General features: G+C 31.2%; 3 protein-coding genes and 2 long non-coding RNA genes across 5 annotated transcripts; 1 reads left to right on the forward strand and 4 right to left on the reverse strand.

Annotated features, from left to right (window-relative positions):
- Positions 1-929: 929 nt before the first annotated feature.
- Positions 930-4,632, reverse strand: LOC139907321 (uncharacterized). The gene has a single exon (XM_071893706.1). It carries the CDS (start codon positions 2,704-2,706, stop codon positions 1,162-1,164), a length of 1,545 nt encoding a protein of 514 aa, XP_071749807.1. The 5' UTR covers positions 2,707-4,632; the 3' UTR covers positions 930-1,161.
- A 65-nt stretch (positions 4,633-4,697) lies between these two features.
- LOC121130220 (uncharacterized) lies at positions 4,698-6,545 on the reverse strand. The gene is made up of 2 exons (XR_005868632.2): positions 6,332-6,545; positions 4,698-6,259 (listed from the first exon to the last, which is right to left on the reverse strand). It is a non-coding gene; the product is annotated as an uncharacterized lncRNA (long non-coding RNA).
- Positions 6,546-6,728: 183 nt separating this feature from the next.
- LOC121130219 (uncharacterized) lies at positions 6,729-9,768 on the forward strand. Its single transcript, XR_005868631.2, has 2 exons — positions 6,729-6,922; positions 7,023-9,768. It is a non-coding gene; the product is annotated as an uncharacterized lncRNA (long non-coding RNA).
- Positions 9,769-13,090: 3,322 nt separating this feature from the next.
- On the reverse strand, positions 13,091-15,188 carry LOC121130518 (uncharacterized). Its single transcript, XM_040726255.2, has one exon. It carries the CDS (start codon positions 14,905-14,907, stop codon positions 13,972-13,974), a length of 936 nt encoding a protein of 311 aa, XP_040582189.2. The 5' UTR covers positions 14,908-15,188; the 3' UTR covers positions 13,091-13,971.
- A 1,472-nt stretch (positions 15,189-16,660) lies between these two features.
- On the reverse strand, positions 16,661-18,587 carry LOC121130215 (uncharacterized). The gene has a single exon (XM_040725977.2). The coding sequence runs from the start codon at positions 18,585-18,587 to the stop codon at positions 17,565-17,567; it is 1,023 nt and encodes a 340-aa protein (XP_040581911.1). The 3' UTR covers positions 16,661-17,564.
- Between the last annotated feature and the right edge of the window lie 88 nt (positions 18,588-18,675).

The raw sequence follows: 18,675 nt of genomic DNA on the forward strand, positions 1-18,675 counted from the left end.
CTTGTACTCCTCCAATAGTATTGTAACTCATTTATCGAGCTTGACATATGTACCTTGTATTTCAAGTTACTTTGCTTAATATGTCACGCATAATTTTTCTTTTTTGAAAAACCTCACATTTTTCAATAATTTCAAGCATTTGCTTATGATTCCATCTCCTTCCAGAAAAAAAAAACCAATAAAAAAAACAGTATGGATATTATAAAAAAGAGAAGTTGCAGATGGAATTGGAACAGTTAAATCGGTTTAATGTTCAAATCAGTGCGACTTACTCATAAGATCGAACCATATCGATTGAAATATAATTAATAATTATGGTCACATTACTTCGTCTATGAAATTATATACTAGATTTCTGAACTTATTTTGGTTAGATATTATCAATTTTCTGATCATATCAAAATCTTCAAATCCAAAGACATCGTCGATGAAATCATTCAGTTAGTTTGAGAAGAGTAATATCTTGTATAATTCTGTTTGAATTAATTGAAAGCCGGACTAGCGCTGAAATATCTCTAGGATATACCAAGAATTTATTGTTTTGAAATCAATATAAAGTTCCTTCATTTTGAGCACTAATTTATTCTGGATATTGCTAATCGTAGGAAAGATCATATTGAATGGACGTTTAGTAACAAGTGAAAAATTTAGATAAAGTAGACTCCCTTAAGTAACAATGCAACGAAAACTTATTGGGTTGAATTGAGAGATTTCGTCAAAAGGCCCAGAAAAAATAAAGAGAGTTATTGTAGTGCAGATGGACTGAATTATAATAATGATAAGAGAGAAATTATTCGTGCTAAATGAGTGCAGAACTCACTTATAATTAATAAATATTTTTTCTAAAGCCCTGGAAGGTCCTTTGTAGAATAAAATACAACACTTTTGTAAGGATAAATTTAGTCATAAATCAATTTTGAAAATAGATATTTAATTATTATGATATAAATTTATTTCTTCCATTATGAAATTTGAACAAACCCCTCCATTATTGAAGGAAAAAAGTATAGATAAATGCATTTTAAATATTAAATAAATATATAAATTGGAAAAAAATGGAAAAATATATTAATTAATATTTTCCTACTAGGTCGTATGTATAAATATATTTTACTATCTTGGAAAAGTTGCACTTATGTATGTGAAGTGTAGCTTGTTTGTCTACTTATGATGAGCTGCATGATGCATCTGCAAGCTTTCCAAACATGTAAAACTACAAAAGCAGGAAGCACATTCAATTTTTTTAATCTCCTCATGAACACCATTAATATGCCTCTTCAAGTCTCCAGAGCGTTTAAAAGAACTAGAGCAGTAACTACATTGGAACTTTTTTATCTTTTTATGAACATCTTCAATATGGGTCTTCAAGTTTCTAGAGTTTGTAAAAGAATCTGAGCAGTCACTACAATGGAAATTTTTTATCTTCTCATGAACACCTTCAATATGTGTCTTCAAGTTTCCAGATTGTGAAAACGAACTTGAGCAGTAACGGCATTGGAACTTTTTTATCTTTTTATGAACAGTTTCAATGTGCCTCTTCAAATCTCCAAAGCGTCTAAAAGAACTAGAGCAGTAACTACATTGGAAATTTTTTATCTTCTTATGAACACCATTAATATGCGTCTTTAAGCTTTCAGAGGATGTAAAAGAACTAGAGCAGTGACTACATGTGTATTTTTGTATCTTCTCATGAACACTTTCAATATGTATCCTCAAACTTCCAGAATGTGTAAAAGAACTAGAGCAGTCTTTACATTGGAATTTTTTAATCTTCTGATGAACACATTCAATATGTGTCTTCAAATTTCCTGATTGTGTAAAAGAATTAGAGCAGTAGCTACATTGGAATTTTTTTATCTTCTTATGAACAGTTTCAATGTGCCTCTTCAAGTCTCCAGTGCGTGTAAAAGAACTGGAACAGTGAGTACACGGGAAATTTTTTACCTTTTTATGAACACCTTCAATATGCTTTTTCAAGCTTTCAGAGAGTGTAAAAGTACTAGAGCAGTCACTACATTGGAATTTTTGTATCTTCTCATGAACAGTTTCAATATGCGTCTTTAAGTTTCTAGAATTTGTAAAAGAACTGGAGCAGTCACTACAATGGAAATTTTTTATCTTCTCATGAACACATTCAATATGCGTCTTCAAGTTTCCAGACTGTGTAAAAGAACTTGAGCAATAACTACATTGGAACCTTTTTATCTTCTCATGAACAGTTTCAATATGCCTCTTCAAGTCTCCCGAGCGCGTAAAAGAACTAGAGCAGTTACTACAGGGGAATTTTTTAATCTTCTCATGAACACCTTCAATATGCGTCTTCAAGCTTTCCGAGAACGTAAAAGTACTAGAGCAGTAAGTGCATTGGAAATTTTTTAACTTCTCATGAACACCTTCAATATGCCTTTTCAAGGTTCCAGCTTGTGTAAAAGAACTAGAGCACTCACTACATGTGTATTTTTTTATCTTCTCATGAACACCTTCAATATGTCTTTTCAAGGTTCCAGATTGTGTAAAAGAACTAGAGCAGAAACTACAGTGGAATTTTTTTATCTTTTTATGAACACCTTCAATATGCGTCTTCAAGTCCCTGGAGTTTATAAAAGAACTAGAGCAAGAATCACATTGGAAATTTTTTTTCTTCTTATGAGCACCATTCATATCCATCTTCAAGTCTTCCGAGCCTTTATAAGAACTAGAGCACATTGGAATACTTTTTTTAATAACGATTGTTTTTTAGCTAATAACTATAAACCAGTACTGTAGTAGGTTAAAGTTGTGTATGTTAAAGGATTAAAAAAAATAGATGAGAAGGAGAACTTAATTAACTTGATTTGTTAATATCTTTTTCTTTTAATATTAGTGATACCAGTATTTTCAATTTTTATACGATAGGAACGGATTAATCATATTTTGTCGATAGAAAATCCGCCTCTTTCCTCTCCACGTCTATAATTCAATGTTATTGTTTATTTCATTGGCCATGACGTATAATCGTATGTTTATATTATTTTTTCATCGCGTTATAAGAAGAAAAGAAAAGAATAAAAAAGAAAAAAGAGGTAACTAAAAGAAAAAATATGTTCATTCAAGAACTACCAGAAATTTTTATTAGTCTTTGATTCACTTAATTAAAAATAGTAAATGTAGGTCTATAGAATACTTATATGTTGGTTAGTTAAAAGAATCAAACAAAAAAAAAAAAATATTTGAAGGCGATAACTAACTTTATTTGATGAAATTTTTTCTCTTAATTTCTAATATTTTATTCGATAGAAACGGTGTAATTTAGTGTTTTCGACAGATATTTTGGGTAGTTCTTCTCAGCTACTTTTTTTGTTAAATAACGCAAGTATGGCTAATGTCAACTTCATGTAATTTCTTCAGATGATAGATGAAACCTTTAAGAATAATACAAAAACGAGAGTTTAATACCTATTAGTAAATTCAATCTTGAAATTATTTTCAAAAAATCATACTCTTGTAGTCCTTTTAACTATATTAACTAAACTAACTTGGCAATGAATTCTTAGATAAAATTCTTTGACCATGGAAATCGTTCACTCTAATATGATTGGGGTAAAAATGTTGCGGACAAAAACGTTGGGGTTACATGGTAATATCGTTGTGTACATTATTAATGTGATACAAAAACGTTGTGGGTTATATAATTGTGAGTAATTCATTGCAAAATAAATTATATTCGGACGATGAAACTATTGAATGATGAAGGAGCATGCTAGAATAGAACCCTATTACTCTGCTATAAATTATAATATACCTTGGGCCACGGGTTGTATAGATGAACTACTGGCCCCGAGGCAAGGTAAATTTATACGCCGCTACTTCCCTGAGCATCAAGGAACCCTTTTAATAATCTACAATAGACCCTATTCTACAGGTTGTGTAGATAAACTAGAAATTAGGATCCGCTAGAAGAAAAAAAAATCTCACATGAGTCAAATAGGTGGTTCTTATGAACACGCTAGTCCTGTAGATGCTCTTAATCGCATTCGACTTCTAATGCTGGGTAAGCAAGCTGAAATTGCTGTTCCCAGTGCTCCTGTTAAATTTAGAAACACAAGATATGCCTCTCTTTAATCAATTAGGACCTACATCTATCTCAAAAGATGAATTTGAACATCATAACTCGGAGGACTGTATCTGTATGTCAATGTCTATAACTTTTGAAAGGGAATTCTAAACTGAATGTTAACATTCAACTCAACCAAACGAGTTCTAAATATAACATGAAGAAATAGGTGTTGAAGTATTAGATTCAGACTTGGAACAAAATTTCATGGCAAGTCAGGGTTTTATTTATGTTTGTGGATGGATTTCATATAAATATCCGGAGTTATGGGGAAAAACAGCAAATTTAGAAATATCTGAAGTATCTCCTTGGCTCCTAGTTTTTTTCCAAAGGTGGGCTAAGGCAAACCGTCAGACCTATTAATAGAAACTTATAACAATTGCGAAAAATTATTTCACGAAGAAGAGAAAAATATAACTAAAAGAATAAATGATATTTTACAATCTTCAAATGAAAAACAAAATAGCTACAAGCTTCTAATCAAAGTAATATTTAAATATGTAAGGATAAGAACTTTCATTCGAATAACAAAAATGAAAAAAAAATATAACCAAGAAAAATCCAAAAATCTATGTAATAAAACTCAGAGAAATATTAAAAAATCAAGATTTGTTAAAATTATTATTATTATTCTCATACATTAATATAATTGATGATGACATTTTTCCACTTTGTAAATATATATTTAAAAAAGTAGATGTTAGACAATTAAATATTTATTACTGCTTGTCATGCATTAAAATTGTTATATTCAGTGTTTTTTCGTACTTGAGAAGAGCCTCTATACCTTGTGTTATGGCGAAAATCTCTGCGTGAAACACAGATTTATGCATCATTTGGTGATGGCCCATCCAACCTCAGTGTTTCCGTCTTCGTCTTTAGACCCATCTGTATAGATGATCGCGTCAGGAGTCCTAATCTGACTATTATTTATCCAAATGCGATTATTTTTTATGTAGTAATTTGTTTGATCCATTCAGACTTGTATGAGTATTTTATCACTATTCCCACGACGTTTTGGAAGATTACCAATTCTATCCTAGGTATAACATAAGAAACGCTTCGTTTTCATTTTGATTTCGTCGCTTGTTCCTTAATGTATATGTCCAGAGGAGCAATACCCAAAACTGCCTACATTCCTTCGGTTGGCGTCGATCTAAATGATTAAGTCATTCCCAAAAGTGATTTCCTTTGAATGGTGTTTAATATTTTCCTTGCACTTTTCTTTGTACTGATTAGATGTCCCCATATTAGATACCCATAGCAGATGATATGCCTGATCATAGCTTCATACAACCAGAGAACCTTGTCTGAAGTGAGCCCCCATTTTTGTCCCATGATTGCCTTGGCCATATTCCATATCCAAGAGCACTTGAAGACTTTTTTTCAAATGCTTTGTCCGGGCAAGTTCTTTATCAAAAGTCAAACCTAGATACTTCATATATGTGGCATATTCCATTACTTTGCCGTCCATTTCTAATTGTGGAATGTATTTTGATCTAAGTTTATAAGCTTTCGAAAAAACTATAGCGCTTGATTTTGTTTGGTTAAAGGTAATACTTTTTTTTTTTCCCCATTCAATAACAGAATTGATTGCCTTTTGCATTGTGTTAACAAGGGGTTGGGGATATTTTCTACTAATTAAAAGGAGGTTGTCTGTGTAGCCAACGACCTTAACTGCTCCTTTTTTAAATTTATTAAGCTATCCATAATCATATTCCCAACGACCGGTGATAGAACACCCCCTTGTAGGCTCCATGGGTTGGATTGACACAAACTTTTTCGACTTTAAGCCTGGCCTTGGCATTGGTAATTATTCAGATTCTGTTTGGGACCTGAAGATGTACCAGTTAGCTTCTCTAAAATATATTTATTGCTTTTTGTAGAGTACCTTACCAAAGTTAATAATTTCAGATTTACAAGTTCTACCTTAAGATTTCTAAACTATTGATAATTTTTATTGGTTGTATTAATGCTTTTCATAGTGAATGTGAGATGAACTCACATATATATATCCAAATCTTACGAGTTTGAGCGTAAATATTCCATGTTAATACGCTTCTAGATTTCATAACAAATTTTATTGAAGAACAGTCCATTAACAGTTATTGACACCCTCAAATGCGAATGAACCATTCTTTCTTCATTTAAGGTATTTTCTTATCACTGGAATGAAATACATATGAGTAGTTATCTTGAATTAAGAACAAGGAGTAACATTTTTCATCTTTATCACACCTTCGATTAACGACAGTAAGGCTAAAACTATCCCCTAAGTAATTAATTAACAGAAAAAAAGAAGCTTCCTGGTCTTCTTAGAAACACTTACTATGTTCTGAAACAGGGGGAAATATCACAATTTAGTAAGATATTGCACATATTTGATATTAAGATATATTGCCTTAAGAAAATGCCAAATAAATATGTCCCCTTTCGTAAGATTACTCTCTAGAGTGACATGGCCAATTTATTCAAGCGTTCAGCTGATGAACAATAAAGAAACATAAGGATCAAAACATTCAGTTATTATGTCAACATTACCCTTTCAGTTACGAATAATATTCTTAAAATCTTAATAATTAGTAATAAAATAACCTTGTAATTTTTACAAAAGGAGATTGGTATTAGGTAAGTTTGTCATAGCGGATATAATTGGAACTTGATACATTCTTATTATGTTATTCGTAGAGTCCAATGCCTGCTTGCATTGCATTCAATTGTACTTCAAGAACACCAGCTTTTTCTAGATCCCCTGAGCACGATTTTGGTAGTAAATCATTGAAAAAAATGTGAACTCAGCCGCAATAAGGTGAAAATAAGCTTTTTTCCGTAAGTATTTTCATAACTTTATAAAAAAATCATATGTTTTGTCATCCTTGTTAGTTAATTTAATATTCCAAATATATTATAAGTAACCATCTACTTTCAGATTTCCTAAAAATCCAGCGCTTCTAAAGCGATGGATAGTAAACTGCCGTCGCCAAGATTGGAAACCAACCAAATGGTCAAGAATCTGTTCTAAGCACTTCAAAGATTCTGACATCATCAAACACAAAGTTAAGTGCACGCTTGTTGATGGAGCAGTGCCCTCAATTTTTGACTTTCCAATGCACTTAAAAAAAGTAGAGTCCCATCGACGAATCTTAAAGCGAAGAACCTATGAAGAAGACAGTACTATAAAAAGGAATTCTGATGACATGATTGAAAAAAGGTCAATTGTAAATATAGTCATTGATCATACATATGCTCTACCTAGTACTATGGAATCCTTGGGGGAGGTGACAAAAAGAGTAAATATAGTCATTGATCATACATATGCTCTACCTAGTACTATGGAAACTTTGGGGGAGGTGACAAAAAGAGCAAAAAGATACATTATGATTCTTTCCGAAAAAAATGAACTTCTTTCAACACATTTAAAGGCTTTAAAAATTAAAAATAAAATTATTTGTCAAAGCAAACGAAGGCTTCAGAAGCGGATAACCAATGCTAAAGATTTATGTCGTCATTTAACAAAATAAAATATGGGTTCTGGATTAAGTTACTACTATAACATCTAAGTTTTCAAAGAGCCCTTTCATCGTATGATCCATAATACAAAAATGGGAATTACAACAAAAACATATACTCTGGGAATTAAATCAATTTGCGTTGACTTAACAGTTTTTCTCTCAGAAGGGTTATGATTATTCCGAAGGAATTTCAACATGGAATTGCCACATCCTTCTGTCATTAGAACCTGGTATGGATCGATTGATGGTTCTACTGGCTTTACTCTAGAATCATATGAAACATTAAGAATACGATTTGAGCAACAAGAAAGCGACAACGGCGAAAAAATCTATTACAACCTAACTCTAGATGAAATGAGTATAAAGAAAATGATTGAGTTTGATGGCAGTAAGTACCATAGGTACGTGGATTGTCCGACGATTCAATGCCTCCTGCCACAGAGGTTATTGTACTGATGGTGGTTGCCATGAATGGGAGTTGGAAAATACCTATTGGAAACTGTATGATCCATGGATTATCTGGGAGAGAAAAGACAAATTTGGTTCGTACGGCTTTGAGTAAAGTGTATGATACGGGTATAATCATTCCTAGTATTACATGTGATACATCTTGCAACTTTTCTATTTTTAACGCCCTCGGAGCTGTTCTCCCTTCAAATAATATGGAAAATACGTTTCCTCATTCTTTCAATCTGAAATCAAGATAGCAGTTATATTTGATATTTGCCACATGATGAAGCCCGTGAGGAGTACATTTGCATCCTTTGGTGTTATGAAAAATCAAAAAGGAGAGGAGATTCGTTGGAGCTTTATCAATGAACTATACTTATTACAGAAACATAAAGGTCTGAGAGCTGGAACGAACTTGAGAAAAGCTCTCATTGAATGGAGAAAAATGAAAGTAAATTTGGCATGCCAAAAACTTTCGAGAAGAGTAGCAGTAGCTCTCAAAGGAACTTAAACACAAAAACTTTTCAAACTTTACGGCTACAGTGGAGTTCATTAGAATAATTTACGTCTTATTTGGCATTTTTAACTCTCGGAATATATTAGGAAGCTCAACTAAAGGGCCATTAAGAAGATGCAACTATGACTATAACAAAGAACTAAAAACTTACAGTTGTTAAGCAAAGCAAAAAACAGGATATGTTGGATTTTTGATTGGGATTCAGAGTTTTATACACTTATATAAGTGTATCAAGTGTAAACAAGTTATCTAAAATATACAAATTCAGTCAAGACCACTTGGAACTTTTCTTCTGTATAATTCGCTCTGCCAACGGGCATAATAATAATCCTTCGGTCAGACAGTTTTCCTCCGCTTATAAAAGATTGATTATTCAACATGAGATTAAAGCAGGAACCAGAGGAAATTGCTTAAGCAAAGATAACACAACCTTTCTATCTTCCCAGGGAAACAAAGGAAGATGCTAGATAAATATGGATAGCAACCATATGGAATTTAGTCGTAAACATGGCTTAATTGATAAAGGTCCTTTGCAGATCGACCATGATTTGAGCAGAGTGCCTAATCATAATTCTTTCACAGCAATTTCAGACTGTAAAAGAGTGGTCATCACTTACATTAACGGATTTTTAGTGAAAAAATGGGGAAAAACAATCTTTAGTGAAAAATTCATTGAATCTTTGTGGTGTCTCGACATCGTATTCAAGGTCGATTATGCCTTGATAAATCAGAAAGATGGGAGAGGATTGCATCAAACAGTACTAACATATCCTTTTGAGGATGTTATTGAAGTCTAGAATCTGAAAGTATGTTTGAAAAACTTTTAAATTCTACAAAACGGGCTTTGCCGAGAGATTCCAGCGTGACTCGTCAAATTAGCATTGCAGTTTTGAAAAATATTGGCTTTCGTAAAAATTATTTCAATGCCTTAGTGATCATATATTTGATTCATCTCCAGAATCTAATAATGTATTTTCCCTTATAAAAGCAATTTCTCAATGTTATACAAGTATGAAACTGCATCACTTGGGAAAGCTAGAAACTGAGACTGTAGAAGGAACCAAGATTCGTATTGTTCTCACAAATCTTATACAGTTTAAGTATCAATAATTTGAAAAATATCAATAGTATGTTGGAAGACTTAATTTTATTAGTATATAATATTTTTTAGAATAAATGATACTTCATTGATTACATTTTTATTTGTCTTAGATATTCTAAAACGCTTTTTATTAACTTATGTATTTACGAGAACAAACGAGAATATTAGGAATTTATAAAAAAAATCAATTATGAAAATGTTCTTTACTGTGTTGTTATAGGCTTCATGCGATTCAAGGTGGATCTAAACGCCAATCGTGGAGATTCCTTTAAGTGATCATACTCCTTCCTAAGAGTTAGATTTGAGATTGATGAATTATTATAAGAATAACAATGAACTACTTTGCATTTTACAGATTTTATATTTATACTTGCCATTTTGATAAGAGAAAAGAGGAAAATTTGAACTAAGTTGAGTATCCTCATTATCCATTAGGCCCCTAAAATCACATTATTAATTAGACGAAACGGCTATTTAGTACATAATATTTGAATGTTTTGATCATTTTGTTGTTTGTATTCATCAATTAAGAACTCTAATTTTTTTATCTCTATGACCATGACATGTAGAACGGAGGGCTTGTTATCCGATAAGTCGTCTTCAAAGTCCTTATTCAAAAATGTAATGAGTCTACACTTGAGGACATACTTCACATATCACATACTTCATACTCTATAAAAAACATGAAACAATATTATAAATATTGAATTAAAGACGCAGAGAAGAGGAATTCGGAATTTATGTCGAAAAATTTAAATTACTAGCCACGTTGCTATCGAATAAGTATTAGAAATATTTGTATCATATAAAGTTAATTATTGTATTCAAATCCAAATTTTTTGAAATCCTTAAGTAGTATGCCAACGCAATGGAATAACTATTCCTCAGATAATTCTTTCTTTTAATCCATAAGTTCCCGATTTTAATAAGAATATGGAACAAGAATCAAGATAATGTCAAGATTGTAAATTACTAGATGGACGGAAATATTATGGATTGATTGCACTAGTCCCTTACTTTTTCCCCTTGGATTTAGATGAGGTGTTACGAATTACTTTTACCTCTAAAAGCATGAAGACGAATATCATTGTTATATAAGAATTATATATATGATTGGAAGGATTCCAATGTTAAGTCACGTGCTACAATTAATATCTCTTCCACGAAGACAACATTAAATAAAACTTGCTTGGAATAGGTGATTCAACTTGGCACTGCAACAGAAATTACTTTTGACATTTTTCTAAAAGTTAATTACAGAATAAAATATCAAAAACGAAGTTGAGATCAAACATTTTATACTTTAAAGTAAGGAGTCCTCTTTTTGCTAAGGAATGTAGAATATATATAACGTAAATCTTTAATAGATAATCAAGATAAAAAGAGAGAATCGAAGAGTTGAATAATGATTACTTGATTAATAATAATAATTTTAAAATATACAGTATTATGTGCGTGCTATTTCTATTTCTTAATTGAATATTATGAAGTAGATTAAATGTATATAATATTTTTCTTTTAATAAAATCATGTAAATTGTTTATTGAAGAATTAATACGTAAAAATATAACATTTTTAACTAAAGAGTTATTTAAGAGTAATGTTGAGCCTTATATCTTTGACCACAGGGAAAAGGTTTCTTAAGTCTCGAAGATCCTTATTAGAATAACATACAACATTATTCACTTTTGAACATTGATATTTAATTATTATGACATAAATTTATTTATTTCAAATATACTCTAGATTATATTTTTAGTGAATTAGGAATTTTAAACACAATGTGAGCGCCCAAGTTGAACTTTGGACAAACCACTCCATTATTGAAGCGATAAAGGAGAGATAAATTAATTTTAAAATAATAAATATATATGTATAATTTAGAAATATAAGAAAATAAATTGTTTTTTAATACTTTCCTACTCAGTCGTTTATATAAATATATTTACTATATTGGAAAAGTAGCAGATTTTTATTTGGAGCGTAGCTTGTTTCGTCTACTTATGATGAGCCGCATGATGCATTTGCAATCCTTCCAAACTTGTAAATGTACAAAAGCAGGAACCACATTGGATGTTTTTAATCTCGTGAACACTTTCAATATGACTCTTCAATTCTTCAGAGCGTTTAAAATAACAAAAACAGTAACTGCATTTGTGTTTTTTAATCTCCTCATGAATACTTTCAATATGCTTCTTCAAGTGTCCATGCCGTGTAAAAGAACGATAGCAGTCACTACATTGATATTTCTTTATCTTTTCATGTACAGCTTCAATATGCCTATTCATGGTTCCACATTGTGCAAAAGAACTAGAACAGTACTTACATTGGAATTTTTTAATTTTTTCATGAACACCTTGAATATGTATCTTCAAGTATTCAGGGCGTGCAAAAGAACTAGAGCAGTAACTACATTTGAATCTTTTTATCTTCTCATGAACACATTCAATATGTCTCTTTAACTTTAAAGAGTTTCTAAAAGAACTAGAGCAGTAACTACAAGGGAATTTTTGCTTCTTTTCATGAACACCTTCAATATCCATTTTCAAATCTTCCGACCCTTTAAAAGAACTAAAACTATGTTTAAAGATATAAAAAATAGATTAGAAGAGTATAATTAACTTTAATTGATGTAGCTTTTTCTTCGAATTTCGCCGATGTAAATATTTTCAATAGTTATAGGATAACAGCCGGGTTATTTGAATGTTTTGACAGAAATTCCGACTTCCTCTACTCCTCGTCTTCAATTCAATATTATTGTTGGCTTCTAATAAATATAAATAACTAGTCACGCCCAAGACCATCTTTTTTATCTACACTCAACCTCGACTGTCAAAAAGGAATGAAACTTTTCAAAAAAACAGTGCTCAGATTGACTTTTGTATTTTTACCTTTGCCAAAAGGTTCCTAATCATTATTATTTAGAGAATTGTTTGAATTACATTCAATTAATTACACTGCAGAAATCGAATTTTGTACTAATGAATTGAAGCCATAAATATCTTTGAGCGCAGAATCCAAAACTGATCTCAGTTGTCGGAATTTTGAAATATCCGGGATTATAGTAATCGAGACTTTTATAGCTCTCTGTCATTTTTTAACCTTAAGACAATCACACATTGAATAAGGCGAATAAAACTGATGTAAAATGGTTTTTTAAAAGTATTTACATTGATTCTGTATATTGTTCTGAACTCCACATATTTCCATTTTTACTCAGTACACCCTTGATGTTACTAACTACAACTAACATCTGGAATGGAACAAAGTTTAGTCATTCAAAGTCATGTTGGGGGAAGGAGTTTATTTTTTATGTTTAAAAGTCAAATGGCATACATTTTTATAAAATGTTTTTTAAAAGTTTGTGCAATATCATTCCCCTGTAAAATCATAGGCATAAGGAAATATACGTTCACTAACGTGCTACAATTAAAATATATTTCAAGACAAAAACATTTTTCGAATACAAAAGTTTCTGAGGAAAAAAGAACCCGCAGTGTAAGTGTTTTAACCTAAAAGTGCTACTGTTATTAACTTTAACATTTTTCTGAGAGTAAATTTAAAAAAAGACGTTTAGATAAAGCATTTTATAATTTAAAGTAAGGAGTCCTCTTTTTGCTAAGGAATGTAGAATATATATAACGTAAATTTTTAATAGAGAATTAAGAAAAAAAGAGAGAATCGAAGAGTTGAATAATGATTACTTGATTAATAATAATAATTTTAAAATATACAGTATTATGCGCGTGCTATTTCTATTTCTTAATTGAATATTATGAAGTAGATTAAATGTATATAATATTTTTCTTTTAATCAAAATGAAGCAAATTATATATTTAAGGAATTAATACGTAAAAATATAATATTTTTAATTAAAGAGATATTTAAGAGTAATGTTGAGCCTTATATCTTTTAACACAGACAAAAGGCTTCTCAACTCTCGAAGATCTTTATTAGAATAACATACAACGTTTTTGTAAGGATAAATTGAGTCCTAATTCAATTTTGAACATTGATATTTAATTATTATGACATAAAATTATTTATTTCAAATATACTGTTGATTATATTTTTTGTGAATTGGAAATAGTAAACACAATGTGAGCGTCCACTTAGAATATTGGACAAACCACTCCATTATTGAATTGATAAATACATTCTAAATAATAAATATATATAATTTAGAATTAAAAGAAAAAAACTGTTTTTTAATACTTTCCTACTCAGTCGTATTTATAAATATATTTTACTATATTGGAAAAGTAGCAGATTTTTATGTGGAGCGTAGCTTCTTTGTCTACTTATGATGAGTCTTATGATGCAATTGTAAGCCTCCTAATTGTGCAAAAGTACTAAAGCAGGAACCACATTGGAATTTTTTTATCTTCTCATGAACAGTTTCAATATGAATCTTCAAATGTGCTTTTTGTGAAAAAGAACTAGAGCAGTCACTACATTTGAATTTTTTTATCTTCTCATGAACACTTTTAATATGTGTCTTCAAGCCTCCAGATTGAGTAAAATAACTAGAACAGTAACTGCATTGGTATTTTTTTATCTTTTCATGAACACCTTCAATATGCGTTTTCAAGTTTCCAGAGTTTGTAAAAGAACTAGAGCAGTGACTACATTGAAATTTTTTAATCTTCTCATGAACACTTTCAATATGCGTCTTCAAACCTCCAGATTGTGTAAAAGAACTAGAACATTTACTACATGAGTATTTTTTTATCTTCTCATGAACGCCTTCAATATGCGTCTTCAGGTGTCCAGAGCGAGTAAAAGAACGAGAGCAGTGGGTACATTGGTATTTTTTTATCTTCTCATGAACACTTTCGATATGCGTCTTCAAATTTCCAGAGCGTGTAAAAGAACTGGAGCAGTAATTACATTTATATTTTTTTATCTTCTCATGAACACCTTCAATATGCTTTTTCAAGTTTCCAGAGAATGTAAAAGAACTAGGGCAGTCACTACATTGGAATTTCTTTATCTTCTTATGAACACCTTCAATGTGCAGTTTTAGGCTTCCAGAGAGTGAAAAAGATCTAGAACAATAACTACAATGGAATTTTTTAATTTTCTTATGAACACCATCAATGTGAATCTTCAAGCTCCCAGATTGTGTAAAAGAACTAGAGCAGTAACTACAGGGGAATTTTTTCTTCTTCTTATGAGGACCTTCAATATGCGTCTTCAAGTCTTCAGAGCTTGTAAACGAACTAGAGCACATTTTAATTTATAATAATTAATAACAATTTTCGGAAAATAATATTGTCAAACGAGGAACACAAAACCAATAATTAAGTTTAATAAAATTATTATTATTATGTTACAACTCTATACTTTGTAATTTAGTTAAGTTTTTCAAAAAATTTAGATGTGAAGACGATTATTAACCTTATTCAATGTTAATATATCCCATATTTATTCAATAGCAACGTATCTATTTATGTTTTTCGACAGAAATTCCTTTTTTCCTTTTCTCCGCGTCTTCAACTCAATATTAAATAGACAGTGTTTCATGTTTGTGATAGCTATGACGTATTTGGTATGGCGACTCTACGTCATAACAAGAAAAATAAATAATATATTATTTAAAAAAAAAATGTAAACAGGAAAATAATTTGTAAAATAATCTTAATCTGTATATACGTATATATGTTGCAATTAATGTAAGAAATCCGTTAATATGCAAAATAACTAGATAATTTCCATAATTACTGAACTAGACCGTTAATGTGGAAAAAACTAAGTTATATGCACAATAACTGAACAAGTCTGTAAATGTGCATACTAACTGGAAAAGATTAGTCAATGTGGAAAATCATTGAAATCATTAATTTTACATTCTTTTCCGTGACCCATTCCAGAATCACAAATTGATGCTCGGCTCATGGGATATGCAGCGTGTCCTCAGGGCTTGATTAAGAGTAAGCACCCTTCGTCAATTAATGTATTACAATCTGAAACGCCATCACTGTAAACTCTTTTAATTCTCAGACCACGGGCTGTGTTGCGTGCCGACAGGACTAAAAACGGATTCTAACCCACCGCCAACTCATGTAATATCATCAGAGACTCTATCCATTTTAACTCCGGATGTTATAACAATACACGGGTTTTTTTTCGTGCCAAAGTGACTAACAAATGGATTGGAACCCACCGCTAATTCACGTAGTATCATCAAGGACGCCATCCACTATCCAGAAATGTTTCGATTTGGATAACTTATCATCATTTTTGTGGCCTATGGAGCAATAATTATCTTTAAAATGGATGTATGATTGACCATGAATTTCTAAAAACCTAGTTGAGAAATAGTACATGGATTGATAAAACTTTTTTAAATCGGTTTACTCTTGTTGCGTACTCGATTAGATTGAAACGAAGCCCCCCTCATATGATCAGTACATTCTTATTCTTGGATATTTGGCATAAGAAATTGATTAGCCATTTATTCCAAGAAATATTTCAAATAACTATGTAATCAATGCCAGGTTGAATTTTTTCATCTGAGTAGGATAAAGTTTTCTATTGTAAAAATTGTGAAAAAATCATACTATCTGTAAAAAGATGCATGAAAAAATCTATTCGATCTTCTCTATCTATATTAATTTTGTGCTTCTCCAATAAAGGAGGCATATATATTTTTATTGACTTGACAGATGGGTTTTTTATAGATTCAACAACATCATCTCCCTCCTAAACCTCAACTACTTCTTCACTTTCATTGTTACTAGCTGCCCCTACTTATTGAGTTGTACCAATTTGTACAGGTAGTCATTATTCATTCCTACTACCACAGTCGTCCACACTTAAGTCTGGAATCTCTTCTTTTACCCTATATATATATTCTTATGGTCTCACTGACATACTAAGATATGCATAAAAACGAAATAAAAATAAAATTTGGACATACCACACAATCATTGAAGCGAAAAAGTATAGATAAATGCATTTTAAATATTAAATAAATATATAAATTGGAAAAAAATGGAAAAATATTTTTATTAATGATTTTCCTATTCAGTCGTATATTTTAATATATTTTACTATCTTGGAAAAGTTGCACATATAATACACAGGGTTGATCTTATCTAGTGGTACTCATTTTAATCATTTTCAATTTTTTAAGAGTAAAATTTAAACGAGAGCTATTGTGAGGATATTTATTTAACAAAATTATCTGAAAATATTGATCGGCATAACTTTAATTCTATCTGTGCCCTCAATTCTAATAATTGCTTCAATAAGAGGCCTAAATCTCTTGTCGACCTTGAATATGTAGTCAGACTCGATCTTGCTCCACTCCTTTTTGATGGAAGAGTAGTCCAACGTATTCGCGTCTGGATAGGAGGGCGTACATATGTCCCAAAAGTATGGAAAGTTATATCTCAGGAAAGCCCTGTCTTGAGTGAAAACAAACTTGTGGTCCAACTTTTATATGGGCATAGTAGCACTTTCTTATCCAGAAGTTCAATGTAAGCATCTGCAGTGAGCCACTCCTTCCTCTCTACAAAAATGGGAGGGCAAACTCCACAACGCTCAAGACCATGATGATTCCAGTTGGATTGTTTTTTTCTAAATACATGTATCATTGAAGTTGAGATATTGCGAGTATGTTCAGTTATGATGTAGCAGCTATTCAGCTTATTCTTAGTGCCATCAGGGATGAAAAAACTTTCCATCATCAGAAAATAGAGAAACTTTTCACATAATTTACTAGCCCTGAGAAAATTTAGAGTCTTTTTTGCTTTTTCCAACCGTTTTAGCTTCCTCTATTCAGAGATAAGATGTTATGTTGTCCTCCTCCGTGATTTTGTACCAATGTTATTCCGGTTGAACATAATAAAATGTGTTCCTGTATCAACCCTGTTCCTTGAATGTCTATTTATGATGAGTCGTATGATGTATCTGTAAGCCTTCTAATTCTGCAAAAGTACTAAAGCAGGAACCACATTGGAATTTTTTAATCTTCTCATGAACATTTTCAGTATGAGTCTTCCAGTGTGCTTTTTGTGAAAAAGAACTAGAGCAGTAGCTACATTGGAATTTTTTTATCTTCTCATGAACACTTTTAATATGCGTTTTCAAGCTTCCAGATTGTGTAAAAGAACTAGAGCAGTAGGTACATTTGAATATTTTTATCTTCTCATGAACACTTTTAATATGCGTCTTCAAGCCTCCAGATTGTGTAAAATAACTAGAGCAGTAACTGCATTGGTATTTTTTTATCTTCTCATGAACACCTTCAATATGTGTCTTCAAGTTTCCAGAGTTTGTAAAAGAACTGGAGCAGTCACTACATTGGAATTTTTTTATCTTCTCATGAACACTTTCAACATGTGTCTTCAAGCCTCCGGATTGTGTAAAAGAACTAGCGCAGTAACTACATTTGTATTTTTTTATCTTCTCATGAACACCCTCAATATGCGTCTTCAAGTGTTCAGAGCGTGTAAAAGAACTAGAGCAATCACTACATTGGAATTTTTTTATCTTCTCATGTACACTTTCAATATGCGTCTTCAAATTTCCAGAGCGTGTAAAAGAACTGGAACAATAACTACATTTATATTTTTTTATCTTCTCATGAACACCTTCAATATGCTTTTTCAAGTTTCCAGAGAATGTGAAAGAACTAGGACAGTCACTACATTGGAACTTTTTTATCTTCTGATGAACACCTTCAATATGCTTCTTCAAGCTTCCAGAGAGTGAGAAAGATCTGGAACAATAACTACAATGGAATTTTTTAATTTTCTTATGAACACCATCAATATGAATCTTCAAGCTCCCAGATTGTGTAAAAGAACTAGAGCAGTAACTACAATGGAATTTTTTCTTCTTCTTATGAGGACCTTCAATATGTATCTTCAAGTCTTCAGAGCTCGTAAAAGAACTAGAGCACATTCCAATTTATAATAACACTCTTCAGATAATGTCAAACGAGGAACACAAAACCACAAAACTTAATTGATAATGAAGTATAAAAGAATAA

This window comes from Lepeophtheirus salmonis, chromosome Z (assembly GCF_016086655.4).
Source record: "Lepeophtheirus salmonis chromosome Z, UVic_Lsal_1.4, whole genome shotgun sequence".
NCBI lineage: Eukaryota > Metazoa > Arthropoda > Copepoda > Siphonostomatoida > Caligidae > Lepeophtheirus > Lepeophtheirus salmonis.

Excerpts from the sequence above, each read along its gene's own strand:
- LOC121130215 (XM_040725977.2), bottom strand. The coding sequence starts at position 18,587 with ATGTGCTCTAGTTCTTTTACGAGCTCTGAAGACTTGAAGATACATATT.
- LOC121130518 (XM_040726255.2), bottom strand. The coding sequence starts at position 14,907 with ATGTGCTCTAGTTCGTTTACAAGCTCTGAAGACTTGAAGACGCATATT.
- LOC139907321 (XM_071893706.1), bottom strand. The coding sequence starts at position 2,706 with ATGTGCTCTAGTTCTTATAAAGGCTCGGAAGACTTGAAGATGGATATG.